This window comes from Watersipora subatra, chromosome 1 (assembly GCF_963576615.1).
Source record: "Watersipora subatra chromosome 1, tzWatSuba1.1, whole genome shotgun sequence".
Classification (NCBI taxonomy): domain Eukaryota; kingdom Metazoa; phylum Bryozoa; class Gymnolaemata; order Cheilostomatida; family Watersiporidae; genus Watersipora; species Watersipora subatra.
The window spans coordinates 8,372,562-8,388,388 of record NC_088708.1 but is presented as its reverse complement, the minus strand read 5'-3'; the positions used below and the strand labels follow the sequence as shown (position 1 = coordinate 8,388,388).

At 35.6% G+C, this 15,827-nt stretch overlaps 2 protein-coding genes and 1 long non-coding RNA gene across 3 annotated transcripts in view; 1 reads left to right on the top strand and 2 right to left on the bottom strand.

Annotated features, from left to right (window-relative positions):
- Positions 1-45: 45 nt before the first annotated feature.
- LOC137385666 (NADH dehydrogenase [ubiquinone] flavoprotein 2, mitochondrial-like) lies at positions 46-9,803 on the bottom strand. The gene is made up of 8 exons (XM_068072181.1): positions 9,683-9,803; positions 8,680-8,736; positions 7,070-7,132; positions 5,658-5,848; positions 5,323-5,426; positions 5,104-5,213; positions 990-1,066; positions 46-256 (listed from the first exon to the last, which is right to left on the bottom strand). Exons 1-8 carry the CDS (start codon positions 9,719-9,721, stop codon positions 154-156), a joined length of 744 nt encoding a protein of 247 aa, XP_067928282.1. The 5' UTR covers positions 9,722-9,803; the 3' UTR covers positions 46-153.
- A 159-nt stretch (positions 9,804-9,962) lies between these two features.
- Positions 9,963-15,827, top strand: part of LOC137393017 (E3 ubiquitin-protein ligase RNF146-B-like) — a 42,659-nt gene continuing 36,794 nt past the window's right edge. The window contains exon 1 of the mRNA XM_068079408.1: positions 9,963-10,000. The gene's annotated coding sequence lies outside the window, so the exon portion shown is untranslated. The remainder of the gene's footprint in view (positions 10,001-15,827) is intronic.
- LOC137385969 (uncharacterized) lies at positions 14,005-15,110 on the bottom strand. The gene is made up of 3 exons (XR_010977812.1): positions 15,015-15,110; positions 14,254-14,373; positions 14,005-14,123 (listed from the first exon to the last, which is right to left on the bottom strand). It is a non-coding gene; the product is annotated as an uncharacterized lncRNA (long non-coding RNA).

Here is a 15,827-nt window from a genome sequence, read left to right as displayed (position 1 = left end):
ATGCACTCATAAAATCTCTTTATACTGATGGCCACTTCAAAACACCAATGATAAATATAGTTTGTATTGACAGAAAGAGAACCAAGGTCAATTCATATGATGAATGCAATCCAATGTCATTGTTAAATTATAAAACTCGTAGAGATAGCACAACTACAAATCAGTTCTGACACCAAATCCTGGCCCAGTTGGAGGGGTTGTGAGTGATGTCATACCTCCTTTAGGTTCACAAGTGAACCTGTGATTCTGGCCACTCCTACGAACACACAAAACAAAATAATTAGAATATTTAAAGCCTACAGATAACTGTGCTTGATGCTGTGCTCATTGAACGCCATATGTTCAACAACATGGCGTTCAATCAAAAGTTTTCCTTTCTAGTGTCGTGTAGACATAAATATATGTGTATACCTATATCTGAGGTGCTTGCCCACAATTTAGCAACACATAACATAATAATAGAGCAAAAAATTGCATCGTGCAGCCAAATATTGATTTATGATCACCTCTACTCTACTTGATCATGTCGCTACTGAACAGATACCAGTTCAACATTCCCATAAACTGACTTTCAGCGCAACACAACTGATTCTCTGCAAGGACATTTGCTACCAGGTGCATAGGTAGATGCATGGGTAGATGCATGGGTAGATGCATAGGTAGAAGGTGAACACGTAGGTGAAAATGTAAGAGAACACGTGGAAGGTAAACACGTAGAAGGTGAATTGGAGTCTGAATGTTGTAGCTACATGTATATCTAAGTTGTAGCTATATATATATGCCTAGGTTAGAGCTGTCATAATGTAACTTCTTACAAGTGATCCTCAATGGAGATTTATCTAGGTCTTATTTGTCCATATTGTAACAGTCAAAATAGAGTAAAGGACAAATTAGTACATAGACTGAGTATTTCATCCTTACAGTCGGATATGAACAGAGCTGACACGCCAAAAATCCTCAACATGTTTGCTGTTTGTGTAAACACTTACCTCGGACCAGGAGCTGGTTTTCTTCCGGCTATCAAGTCATCCAAAATGGCCGTTGTATCTTCAGGAGTCAAATCCTCCTAAAATTCAAACCTAATGCTAAATCAATAATTCTAGCGAGTGGCCTGCAAAATACAGTTAAATCGAAACGAAAGTGTATTAATGAAGGGCCTGGTGAAAAAGAGGATTAAGAAGTGGGCTAAGATATAGCCTTCCTATTTACCTTAAAACCTCCATTTAAATGCCACCTGTATTTGAACTAGAGTTGCCCCAATTTTAATATCGGTATCGGTGCCGATATGGATGTTAAGTATCTGAATCGGTATCGGCCGATCTTTTCTTAAAAAATCGAAAATTTCAGATACTTTTTAGAAATCAACTATTTAGCAGAAAACCGTATTTTAGTCTGCTACACTAATAAAAATCATCAGCTGCAAGTTCCTTGCTTTTACCTAATGAGTTCTGGGCCTGTCACAATCTATTTCATGTCTATAGCCTAATAAAGATCCACACAACTGAAGAATCTTTTGGCTTTAGTCAGGACATAATCACAAAGTGCGGTATTTCTCAATTACAGCGATATGATTTATTGCAGCCAATCACGAACAAGAGAACAATGATGAGAAACAAGAATGCGGTGTAATGTTTCTATTTAGTAGCATTACGAAAGTAATTTGAGCAATCGATGCACGAAGTTATCTCATCTCTCTTGATCCTGACGATAATTATGATGTATCGTTTGTAACGCATAAAATAACCTCAGTGGCTTATCGGTATTTAGCCTGTCCTCCATCATCTGTGGCAAGTGAGTCCATCTTCAGTAGGACTGGCTACATCGATAGTAATAGAAGATAAAGACGTCCCACTGAGAGAATTGAATCACTAACGATAATTAAAATAAACATTTATTTGCTTTAAACTTGTACAGGCGCAGCAGTTTTTTCAGCAGTAGAAGAGAGACTTCATTATCACAGAGAAAGCTGTACCACTAACAGTAATTACCATTATTAATAACAGATTTAAAAAAACATGGACTGTTTTGTTACTAGATGCACGGTATGGCAGTATGTGAATATATATACTTGTATATCTTTTTTCCATAAATACAAACAAATAAATACATCAATATTTATACTTTCTTTGCATTATATTTATATTTGCATAATAAAATTAACAATTATCTAAGCAACACAAAAGATCTGAATCGAATTATTTTTCAATAAGAATCGGTATATCGAATCGGTACCTGAAATGGTGAAATTAGAATCGGGGCATCTCTAATTTGAACACCACCTCAATTTGATCACCACTATTATTAGAAGGGTTGAAAAATAAAGTGCTACCCTTTAATTGAACGCCACCTCTATTTGACCACCACTTTGACATTCTGCGATCTTTACGAACCCGTAATAGCAAGTGATCAGTAGAAGTGTCCACAAAATGATACTTATAATGACTCAGTTACATCAATAACAATCAATTCTTTCATCGTTGCTGTTCGTATCGAAGTTCGTTTTCTAACTCCAATGCTTCGCTTTTTTATTAAATTTTTGAAAGCAACACCATAGAATAAATTAAAAACTGTATCAGACTAATAGTGGTTTTTTGTTTAACGAAGTCTCTGCACTTTAATGTATATGAAAAAACGTTTTAGTAATTACGATGGAATCTGTACTACTATTTCGAGACTAAAACTTCTGCTTAGCGCGCATGTGCCAGCTTACACAGCTAAAATTTTATCTTTATTTGCGAAAAAGTGTATTCTAAGTAATAACGCATAAGTTTTGCTTTGCTAAAAAAATTGTTTAGACACTCATATTGACTAGTTCAGCAGTGCAGAAGAAAAGTTGAAGTCAGAAAACACTGTAGAAGGTATTGAACAGCCAAAAGAAGATGTAATGGGTTCAAACGAAAGCAGCAGTCAGAACGCAACTGGCCAAGCAAACGATCCAAATATTTGTTTCGAAAAGGCTAATGTTTGCTTCCATATGTATTATAAATACGGTTTTCTTATGTCACTTGTTCTTCTATATAATTTTGTAGCACCTGACAGATTGTTATTGAACAAATTATAAAATTGCAAGTTTATAGCATATGTGATAGCATTATTGCTATTATTTAAACTTAACTTTCGATCGATTGATGCTCATAACACCTTCTATTGCACATAAAACGCCAGTTTTGACTGAAAACTGAAGTAAATATATCAATGAGTGCAATGAGCTTTCATACAACATTGTTAGATATAGTTATAAAACAAAAATATGCTTTCAAATTTAGAATGAAATAAAAAATTGAAAGCTTTAACAAATCGCAACGCAGGCTATAGGACTGTCGTAGGTTAATTGCAGGCAATAGATATTAACTGGTAGCGACATTTCTCAGCTTCCCAACACTTTTTTTTTAGAGATATATGACAAGTTGGAGAAAAGTTATAGCAGATTTCCTGCCTCTCCCCAAAGAGTTATGCAGTTCCACTCGTATGAGAGTGCAAAATATAGGTGGTGTTTGCTTTATCTGTAAAAAGGTTAAATTTACCTTCCCAAAATTCTGACAAGCTTTTCGAAAAATACAACGCCACTGTCTATGTGAATGTCACCTCTAATAAAATGTCATTATAGAGGAAGCGTTGACAAATAGAGCGCCATGGCATTCAAATAGATATTTTAAGGTAAGTATACTCTGTACCTAGCCTTCCAATCTAAGTATACTATGTACCTAGCCTTCCTATTAAAGTACAATATGTACATAACCTTTCTATTTAAGTTTACTGTGTGCCTAATCTTTCTATTTAAAGGTTTACTTGCAACAATATTCACATTACAATTATTTGGTTTCACAAGGTTCATCATGTCTTACTCTGCTGTGTTGTATTGTAAGTGCAAAATATGTGGAAATGTGATTACAAGCTATCGAAAGCTCAGAAACGAACAGTTAATCGCAGCCATCACGAAAACGCCTTAGTTTGGAATCTCTTTATTTCGATGACGTACTCAAACATTGTGGTTATTGTTTTGACACATGATATTATCATGTGAAATTAAAGACTCAATATAAAACGTCTCATAGCACTAGTTTATGACAAACACTTTGGGTTTTACCGGAAGGTCCGTATAAAATATAGATGCTCACTAGTTTACAGTTTCCTTTCAGCCTGGTCTAATCGTCTAGTTGTAATCTGATCATGTGACCCATACTTCCTGCCAAATGGTGCAAACAATTTCTGCAGCATTTTTTGACTATCGCAGGTGACCAATAGGCTACTCATGTTTCTCAGAAGATGATATGCACTCCTTCGATATAATATAAAGTTAAAAAATTAAACATATTTTTACGGTAGATTTTGAGATATCAGTGCTCAAGGTGACAGCATTACAATGATGACGAAATAGACGCGCAAGGACAATAGACATGGTTTAATTGAATGCGTGGAGTATATTTGTGAAAATATTTCGACGAGTGAGGGTGCATGAAAGTGTAAACAGAAGCCATCGTGTTCAATTACATCCCATTTGAGCCATTTTCGTGATGGCTGTGATTACCTGTTCGTTTTTGAGCTTTTAAGAGCTTGTAATCACATTTCCACATACTTTCCACCTATAACACAGCAGAGTAAGACATGGTGAATCTTTTGATACCAAATAACTGTAATGCGAATTTTGTTGCAAGTCAACCTTTAAGTATACTCTGTACCTAACCTTCCTATTCAAGTATGTCATGTACTTAACTTTTCTATTTAAGTTTTATTTGTACCTAGCCTTCCTGACTAAATTTGTCAGAGTGGTTTCGATGGTAGTATAATTATTCCTAGCCAGTTTGTCAAGGAAGACTACAAAATATTGAGTCAGACAAACAAACTGTTACTTTCAAAAGAAAAAATGATAAAAAGTTGAGACTACATAACTACCCAAATTGCAAATATGAAACCTTCACCTCAGGTATACAGTAAAAGACAAACCCTACTTCATTGGAAGCTTTTATCAGATGCACTAAGTAACTCAACACCAGCGTATAACATATCTCATACTATAGCGTCATAACATTAAAAGATAGACCCAAAACACATCACAAAATCACAATGCTCAATACTGATCAATTGGTACTGAAAGCTACTCACATAGTAGTCATCCCCAACCTGTATCATGGGCGCATTGACACAGGCACCAAGGCACTCGACCTCGGTCAAAGTGAACATCTTGTCTTTCGTTGTTTCTCCTGCTTTAATACCTAAAAGGTGCAGACTAGCACTACATAATCCCATCCATACAGTAGCTTAGTTGCAACTAACTTGAATAAAAGATTCTACGGGTCATTCGTAATGGTAAAGCAGACCCACCGAGTTTTTTCTCTATAGTTTCCAGTATAATATCACTTCCAGCCCCTCCCAGCACGCACGGTGTTGTCGTGCATATCTGAATGTGATGCTTTCCTACAGGCTCTCTGTAGACAAAAACATTTACACCAAATATTTCAAATGAAAAAATAACTACATAAATTGTAGCCAAGTAATCACTAAAATATTGAATGCATAAAGACAAGGATTGCCATAGCAAATTCTTGAAAAGTACTCCCTGTACACATGCAGTAGCCAGCCCACGAGTAGGTTCACATTGCGTATTAGATGTTAATGAGATAAGGTTTGCGCGTAACTGTAACGAACCCTTCACACACCTGTTATACATGGTATAAAAAGTAGCAACTTCATAAACCCTCATCTTGGGCATGCCAAGTAGTTTCGCCACATAGTTCATGGCTGAGATGGGCAGCCAGTTGTCATTCTGTCGCTGTGCAAGGTCAAGCAGTGGAAGGCAGCCTGCTGCCTCGTGTCCCTTTGGATAATTGCTGATTATTGCCTGAGCTCTCTAAACAACGCAACGAAATCCGTGTCAATTATGCATTGCGCATCAGAAATAACGACAGTCTATACCACCTTTAAAAACAGTCTATAAATGCACAACGTCAGCCAAGCATATATTAAGACCCTTTTCGCATGAAGTATGGAAAATCGATAAACAGCACAAAAAGTACAGTCTAAATTAAATACCAGTGCAGACTGATAAAGGAGCGGTAATTACTATTCAGGAAGTTTTCCAGTTTTCAGCTTCTATATATTTACCCAAATTAATCTCTAAGAAAAATCGGATGATGCGTCATCAGCTGAATTATATGCATGGGATGCGTCAAACTTCAGCAGACCTACGTGAAATGTTTGGCATGTCCAAGTGTTTAACATATTCATGTTTGCAGCGGTGAAGTGGTACCCACCAGAGCTACTTCCATTATTAGTCTTAACTTATTAACCTGTTCATATCATCACCTCCTCCTATTAACCTCTAATTTTGTACAACTTCAGAAAAATATATTACATGGTTGATAAGTATCACAAACCACTGATTTGATACTTCTCAACTCAGAGATCAAATAAGACAACTGAACTACCATTAGAAACATAAGTGCCACTAAGGAATATATTTAGGTAAAGACACACCTTGCTCACTGAACACTCAACCCAGCTGTCGATGAATGCCAATGAAACATCACATACCAAGTTGTCTGCTTTTATTTATTTAAAATACAAGAGAAGATAATTCTCAATTTAGTGCTTTGCCAAGTAGTAACGTACACGTACAATTTTCTGTGAGCGATTTACACAAATGCTATCTAAACTTGCAAAGTATGTGTATGATGAGCAGGTCACAAATTTTCCTGATGACTACTCAACATGCATTTGGATCTGCAGGACAAGCACCAGCCTAATACTAACGATAGACTACACCTGGGTCCAATCCCCAAAAAGGACAGGAATGGATTTTAAAATACCCTGCAGCATAAAAAGCCAGGGCTAGCAACAATAATGGGTTGATAAGCACATGCTAACCAAACTGAGATAAAGGACTAGGAGATTTTTTTCATTGCAAGGCGCAATAATCGTAACTTATGTAAGCTTCCTTATGCATGGTCATACTCAGGATTGCCAGGAACAAAGCACACAGGAATCAAGTTAAAACTAAATTGCAACAAAAGACATCTACATATAATCAGCTTAAGACAGCATATGAACAGCATGGGAGCATGTGACATACCTTCAGATTCTCAGGTGTAAATTCAAATTTGACATTCTCATTGTTTTGTGGAGAATCACGATGCTGCAAGCAAATGAATGCAATGTAATCACAAACTAGTGAAACCCTTTATACTATCCATACTACTTAATACTATCCACACTACTTAAAGGTTGACTTGCAACAAAATTCACATTACAGTTATTTGGTATCAAAAGATTTACCATGTCTTACTCTGTTGTGTTGTAGGTGCAAAATATGTGGAAATGTGATTAAAAGCTCTTAAAAGCTAAAAATCGAAAAGCCGCCGTAGATTGGAATCAGTTTATTTCTCTGATGTAGTCATTACATTTGGTTATTGTTTTGTCACGTGATGTTGTCATGTGAATTGAAAGGCCAATAAAAGGCTCAATATAAAACTTCTCGTAGCACTAGTTTATGACAAACACTTCGGGTGTTACCAAAGACCCCGTATCAAATATAGATACTCGCTACTTTACAGTTTTGTTTCGGCTTGGTCTAATCGTCTAGTCGTAATCAGATCATGTGACCCATACTTCGTGATTAATTTCTACAGAATTTTTCGATTATCACCGGTGACCAACAGGCTCGTGATGTCTATCAGTCAATAATATGTACTCTTTCGAGCTAACGTTGAAAAATTAAACGAATTTTCACAGTAGGTTATAGGATATCAGTGCTGAAAGTGACAGTATTACAATGACGATGAAATAGACGCGTAAAAACAATAGACATGGCTTTATTTAATGCGTGAAGTATATTCGTGAAAATATTTTGACGAATGAGGTTGCATGAAAGCGTAAACAGAAACCATCTACCACAACTACGTCCCATTTGAGCCGTTTTGGAAAGAATCCAAACTACGGCGGTCTCGTGTGGCTTCGATTAACTGTTCATTTTTTTAGCTTTTAAAAGCTTGTTATCACATTTCCACATATTTTGCACTTACAACACAGCAAAGTAAGACATAGTGAATCGTTTGATACCAAATAACTGTAATGTGAATTTTGTTGCAAGTCAACCTTTAAACAAATTCTTCTATTGTTTTTCTCAATGCTCATGAATTAGTGCAACAGCCTCCGACTAATTTGAGCTAAAAGCTTTAGACTATTACCTACGACTCCAGTGTGCACAGAGCTTACTGAACAAAATACCTCCAATAATTAAATAAGAGTATCTGAGAAGTCCTCGCAGAAAATTTACAGTTTTAATCCCTGAGGATCTTTTGGATTTGGACTAAAATTGGTCTACGATTTAAATTTTCATCAAAAAGAATTTTCGCTAATCTCTCAATTTAAAAGAGAGTTAGGGCCTATGGTATGTTACTCATGAACAAATAAAAGAACCAATACCCCGAGCTAATGCGTTCATTGACAAATGTTCCACATTTATTACATGCTTTGAATCACAAAATTAAAGATAATCGTGTAAACTGAATATTTGAAGGTTTGCAAAACAATTTGATTCAAGCTACTATTATATCATCATCGTCCTTTTGAGCATGTACCTTGAGAATTCTTTGCAGGTTGGAGACTAATTCACCAACAAAAAAACCTTGCAAATGTCTTCATATTGATTATGTAAGAATACAGAAAATCATAGTCACTTACCACAAATAAGTGATCACTAAGTACTCGAGGAGTGTTGTGAAGTTTCCTCAAGCATGCCTGCAAACGTATGCATATATGTTAGTGCACAATCAAGTAAGCAAAATGCAATTTATTAAATGCAGAATTAAATATTTGAAGCATTAGGTAATCTTAATATTAATTACTTTTTAATGGTATGTCGGCGCTTTAAATTTATAGAAATAAAAATCAGAGCTAACTAGAACTCATTTGTCGCAGCTAAATGTTAAATTTTCAATAGTCTACTCCATCTTTTATAGTGCATATCACCAAAATTAATTCTAAATTTCTGAAACTCTAGGCTGTTTGTATATCAATAATGTTGCACAGCCAGTGAAGCTTACGCTGGGTGTCCTTATTGACATAAGTATTGCTTTGAGGTTTTACATATCAGACTTCAGTGATAGCTAGTTAAAACAATTCCCATAATTGTCAAGAGCTACCTAGTGCTTCAAGGGATATTAAAATTAACAGTAAGAGGAAAAATTCTCAGTAATTAAAAACATTTTTTAGCATACAGACTGTTTTCAAGTCATTGATGTTTCTTTCCTATCATCGCAGAATTGAATGTCTTTATTTTACTGGCAAATGGTCTTAGCTACATGTTTGATAAACACTTCTTTTATGAAAAAGAAACGTACTCGTTTAGCCTAAAACAATGTTTTTCATAAACTATCCCAACTAAAGTGAGTATGGCTTGTAATGAATGGCAGAAAAAAGGTAGCTTTTGGGTGCTTTCAACAAATAGAAAGCTGGCTTATTTATGGTTTGAACGGGCTTGCACCGTTAAGTCATACAGAAGTTGCTAACTATATTAAATTTCATGTGCAGTAAGGTGTAATTATGCACGACTTTATGCTAGTGCAGAGTATGCTGTTTTTAGGACGCTATTTCATTAAATGCAGTTGTGAAGTATTTGCATGTTTATTGTGGCAGAACCTTACTTAGCACAATACTAGTAATTACGCATAGCAATTTTGATCACCTTTGTAGTAAAAACTAAACGCAATGTTCGCCGAAACATCTTGCTCGAGATATCAATCAAAAATATATAGCGGATGCCCAATTTCGGGACAAACTCTTTAGTTGCCGATAAAAGCCGATGGTTGCCTGCAGGTATAAAGGATGTTGCGATTTACTCTCAAATAGATTTATATTCAAAAATCATTTATAATTTGTTTATTAATTAATACTTTATTTTATAAAACAAATATTGTTAACGCTTATGTTAGTTTGATTATATATTATCAAAGAGTTTTAAAGATTATACACGAAGCCATCAGATTTTAGACGCATTTACAAAGTAGGTTTATTTTAGGGGACAGCCCTATGTTCCGCAGGCCCTATGTTCCGCAAGGCCCTATGTTCCGCAAATCGCTACGGCTCAATCACTAAATTTATTGCTGTCTAGACGTTGCGGACGTAAAAGTGACTGATGATTCGTCTCAGCACATTAGCTCTGCCGATGTTTCTCACGCAAGATTACAATAAACAAGTTTATGTAGGAATGGGTACTGTATAAGTTGTCCAAGCGATTGTATTATAATTAAATTAAAAAAAACTAAAGCCTGTTTTCTGATTATTTAATTTTGTAAATATAATCAAAAAACGTATATTACTCGCTGCTTGTTAATGAAATCATCAAAGCATATCTTCCTCACTGAATAATAACATCTATAAAATCATGGAGGCCTATGCTCCTCATTCAATATTGCGCAGTATACTCGCAAGGGCTGATGTTCATCACATAATATTTTGCAATGCACTCAGTAAGGTATATGTTTCTCACTCAAAAATATTACAAATATAATTCTATATTTGTAATTATTTTATTTAATATAATGTGATTAAATTTATAATTACAATATATTCTGTATTGTCTTGTATATAAACTCTGCATATAAGTCTTGCCGTAAAGCAATTTCTGTTTGCTGCCAGTATGATTTTATTTTGCTACTTGTAATTACCCTCTCTACATAACCGTTTCGCTATTTACATCTGACAATCTCACCTACAGATGAGGAGTTTCCTTCTCATGAAATATAATTGAAGGTATTTATTTTTGCCTGCAAATAGAAGCGCAAATAATATTATATTTGATATTAATATTATTTCAATGAAGATTAACTAACTACAAATATAATCATGAGGACCTATATTTCTCACTCGATAATAATATAAATATAATGATTGAAGCCTAAGTTTCTAACACAGTAATAGTATAAAAATCATCATGAGGACCATGTTTCTCACTCAATTATTTTTTAAAAATAACCATGATGGCCTATATTTCCATTTCATATTGCGCAATATAGTCAAAAGGCCTCACTCGATATTGTACAATACACTCGCTTCGGCCTATGTTCCTCGCTTCGTATTGCGCAATATAATCAAGGGGCCTATGTTCCTCACTTCATAATGAGCATATTATACTCCCTTGGGTCTATGTTCCTCACTCGAGATTGCGCAATATAATTAAAGGGCCTATGTTCCTCACTTCATAATGAGCATATTTTACTTGCATGGGTCTATGTTCTTCACTTGAGATTGCGCAATATACTCAAAGGGCATATGTTCCTCACATCATAATGAGCATATTTTACTTGCTTGGGTCTATGTTCCTCACTCAATATTGCGCAATATACACAAAGGGCCTATATTCCTCACATCATAATGAGCATATTTTACTTGCTTGGGCCTATGTTCCTCACTTGAGATTGCGCAATATACACAAAGGGCCTATATTCCTCACATCATAACGAGCATATTTTACTTGCTTGAGCCTATGTTCCTCACTTGAGATTGCGCAATATACACAAAGGGCCTATATTCCTCACATCATAACGAGCATACTTTACTTGCTTGGGTCTATGTTCCTCACTTGAGATTGCGCAATATACACAAAGGGCCTATATTCCTCACATCATAACGAGCATATTTTACTTGCTTGGGCCTATGTTCCTCACTTGAGATTGCGCAATATACACAAAGGGCCTGTATTCCTCACATCATAACGAGCATATTTTACTTGCTTGGGCCTATGTTCCTCACTTGAGATTGCGCAATATACACAAAGGGCCTATATTCCTCACATCATAACGAGCATATTTTACTTGCTTGGGCCTATGTTCCTCACTTGAGATTGCGCAATATACACAAAGGGCCTGTATTCCTCACATCATAACGAGCATATTTTACTTGCTTGGGCCTATGTTCCTCACTTGAGATTGCGCAATGTACACAAAGGGCCTATATTCCTCACATCATAATGAGCATATTTTACTTGCTTGGGTCTATGTTCCTCACTTGAGATTGCGCAATATACACAAAGGGCCTATATTCCTCACATCATAATGAGCATATTTTACTTGCTTGGGTCTATGTTCCTCACTTGAGATTGCGCAATATACACAAAGGGCCTATATTCCTCACATCATAACGACCATATTTTACTTGCTTGGGCCTATGTTCCTCACTTGAGATTGCGCAATATACACAAAGGGCCTATATTCCTCACATCATAACGAGCATATTTTACTTGCTTGGGCCTATGTTCCTCACTTGAGATTGCGCAATATACACAAAGGGCCTGTATTCCTCACATCATAACGAGCATATTTTACTTGCTTGGGCCTATGTTCCTCACTTGAGATTGCGCAATGTACACAAAGGGCCTATATTCCTCACATCATAATGAGCATATTTTACTTGCTTGGGTCTATGTTCCTCACTTGAGATTGCGCAATATACACAAAGGGCCTATATTCCTCACATCATAATGAGCATATTTTACTTGCTTGGGCCTATGTTCCTCACTTGAGATTGCGCAATATACACAAAGGGCCTATATTCCTCACATCATAATGAGCATATTTTACTTGCTTGGGTCTATGTTCCTCACTTGAGATTGCGCAATATACACAAAGGGCCTATATTCCTCACATCATAACGAGCATATTTTACTTGCTTGGGCCTATGTTCCTCACTTGAGATTGCGCAATATACACAAAGGGCCTATATTCCTCACATCATAACGAGCATATTTTACTTGCTTGGGCCTATGTTCCTCACTTGAGATTGCGCAATATACACAAAGGGCCTATATTCCTCACATCATAACGAGCATATTTTACTTGCTTGGGCCTATGTTCCTCACTTGAGATTGCGCAATATACACAAAGGGCCTATATTCCTCACATCATAATGAGCATACTTTACTTGCTTGGGCCTATACATATAGCATTTCACAGCCCTATATAGCCCTATATAGCTTGGGCCCTACAATAGCATTTCACATAGCATGTTCCTCACTTTAGATTGCGCAATATACACAAAGGGCCTATATTCCTCACATCATAATGAGCATATTTTACTTGCTTGGGCCTATGTTCCTACTTGAGATTGCGCAATATACACAAAGGGCCTATATTCCTCACATCATAACGAGCATATTTTACTTGCTTGGGCCTATGTTCCTCACTTTAGATTGCGCAATATACACAAAGGGCCTATATTCCTCACATCATAATGAGCATATTTTACTTGCTTGGGTCTATGTTCCTACTTGAGATTGCGCAATATACACAAAGGGCCTATATTCCTCACATCATAACGAGCATATTTTACTTGCTTGGGCCTATGTTCCTCACTTGAGATTGCGCAATATACACAAAGGGCCTATATTCCTCACATCATAATGAGCATATTTTTCTGGCTTGGGTCTATGTTCCTCACTTGAGATTGCGCAATATACTCAAAGGGCCTATGTTCCTTACTTAATAGGTATTTCAAAAAAGCAGCAACAGAACCAAGTACGTGTAGTTATATCTAGCAACTAAATGATGACATTGTCTAGTAATTTATTTAGTGGAAACTGGTAAAATATCCTCATGTGACATTAGTGCCATAAATTGCAACAAGTGCTTGTTAAAAAAGTTTCTACATCTCCTCTTTCTACTTTACATGTTCTACTCTTTACATGCCTAATTTAAATAAAAGAAATGAGCTAATCGATGTAATAATATATTATGTAACTATAATAATAAAATGTGTTTTAAACATCTACCATAAACAAACCAGCCAAGTAACTAACGGATTATTTGGATATTATATAGCCGATATATTTAGGATTTTATCTTGTTCTAGCAATTTCATCTGAGAGCCCCAACAGGTATGAACTATTTTTTAATAAATAATTTTACATACAAAAAGTGTTCTCTGACAATCAACTGAATCGATAAATACAATACACAATAGATTTTTATGAAGTGACTGCGGCTAATTTTAAATTATTTCATTCACAGCATATTTTATCGCTCGCCAATAGCTAGTTATTGTTCGCTTTCCCTGCTCCAGCTGTCTCTTGAGTTTTTGGATTCGTTCTTCTAACTTCTGCCACTTTTTGCGCCTGCGAACTATCAGTTTCCCTGAAATGAAAATTATTGCATATAAATAAAAATGCATTTGAAAAGCGTTTAGGGTATATATATATATATGGTTTGCCAAAGAAGGTAGATTATAATGATCGCTCCTATATTTTTTCGTAAAAAGACAAACCTTTTTCAGCAGCTGCGGCTCGTTGTTTATACAACACTTCTTCATCTTTTAGACATGAAATGAGAAGCCATATCGAAGGGTGCTTCCTTCCAACGACGTCATTGAAATGGCTGTTCCAGGCTAGGCATAAAAGACAAACACTGCTGAATAAACTCATAGTATGATTAAGCTATATGAATGATCTTTTTTAATCCAAAATTTCGAATAAAAATTGCATACAGCTTTTATTTTTTTTGTGGAAGCTTATTTCTGATTTACAGCAGATTGCTGTATGCTCACGAGCCTTTTAGGATCTTAGCCTAAATACTGGGGACTGCACATTCGCACTGTCGTCTACGTAATGTTTGATATGCACATATGCAGTAAAATACTTAAAGTTTGTAGTGAAGGCAGCGGCTTTTTGAACGCTTCTCTTTTTTATTGAATTACTTTGAGGAAGACAATTATAAATTGAGTGTCAATAAACTTTCCTGGTTTTCAATATGTTAAAACAGCAGAATAATATGAATCAGAATCAAAGGATATTGGCACATGATGTATCATTATAGAATATAGTCTTAAGAATAAAAATCTGCCTGCATACTGCTGGCGAGAATTGTTTTGCTGACAGATATTTTTGTTAACAAGATTCAACATATTCCACAAATGTAAACAATATGCAATAACCGGGGAAGCCTAATTTCCAAGCATCACTAATATTGTGTAAAGGACGATGTCTGAGTTTTTTGATATTGTAATTTGTTTCAGCTTTTTATATTCACCTTCCACATAGTTGTTAGTCCGTGTGCTTATGTCTCGAAAATATACATTCCATACACTGATTGGAATGACTCCGTGTATAAAGGTATCATGGAAATATGCTAGTAACATCTCCATGGCTGGGAAATGTTTCGTCGCCTCCCTTACAGCTACTGAGTTCTTTAAGCTACTACAATAAGAAATGAGAAAACATTAATTAAGGATTCAGATGTCATCGAGAAAGCATGGTGGAAATCATACTATGAGATGTTTGGTTGGATTTATAGGTGGCGAACTCAAACGTTTGCTGCATTTGCTCTCTTGCAAAATATGTACTTTGTAAAACTGTTTCATGGCAATTGGTAGCTCATATTTTTTGGTTGCTTTGAATTTACACTGAAGTTATATTATACTTATAAGTTATATTATTTTTGAAGAAGCCAGATGAAAGGTTTCATCCAATATATTCGTTAGTAATAAAGTGATGGTTAATCCTATCAATGCCATATTTCAGAAAACAGGCCTATTTGCTTTTAAACCAATTTTTAATGCACACATCTGCTGATCAGCATTTGTTCATGTTGAAAATGGTACTATAACCCTTTCTCTGTGACCTTACATCATTATTGTCTCCTACTTGTATGTTTAGATAATTTATATCTTAATAAGCCAGTTCATTGCATAATTAGTCATCGCACCTGTAACAGTTGTTGCCTGGACTTTGTCTAATAAAGGTTTTTAACTTGAGAAAACTATCCAAGGATATATACATTTCACAACCCAGTTTCAACTGTTCAAATGATTATCATGTTAAGGCAGACCACGTTTTTACTATA

Bases quoted from the DNA above. Each gene is read 5' to 3' on its own strand.
- LOC137385666 (XM_068072181.1), bottom strand. From the start codon at position 9,721: ATGTTTCGGCGAACATTGCGTTTAGTTTTTACTACAAAG. The intron at 7,133-8,679 runs GTAAGTGACTAT...ATTTGCTTGCAG, and splicing joins TTAGTGATCACTTATTTGTG to CATCGTGATTCTCCACAAAA. The intron at 257-989 runs GTAAGTGTTTAC...GTGTGTTCGTAG, and splicing joins AAACCAGCTCCTGGTCCGAG to GAGTGGCCAGAATCACAGGT.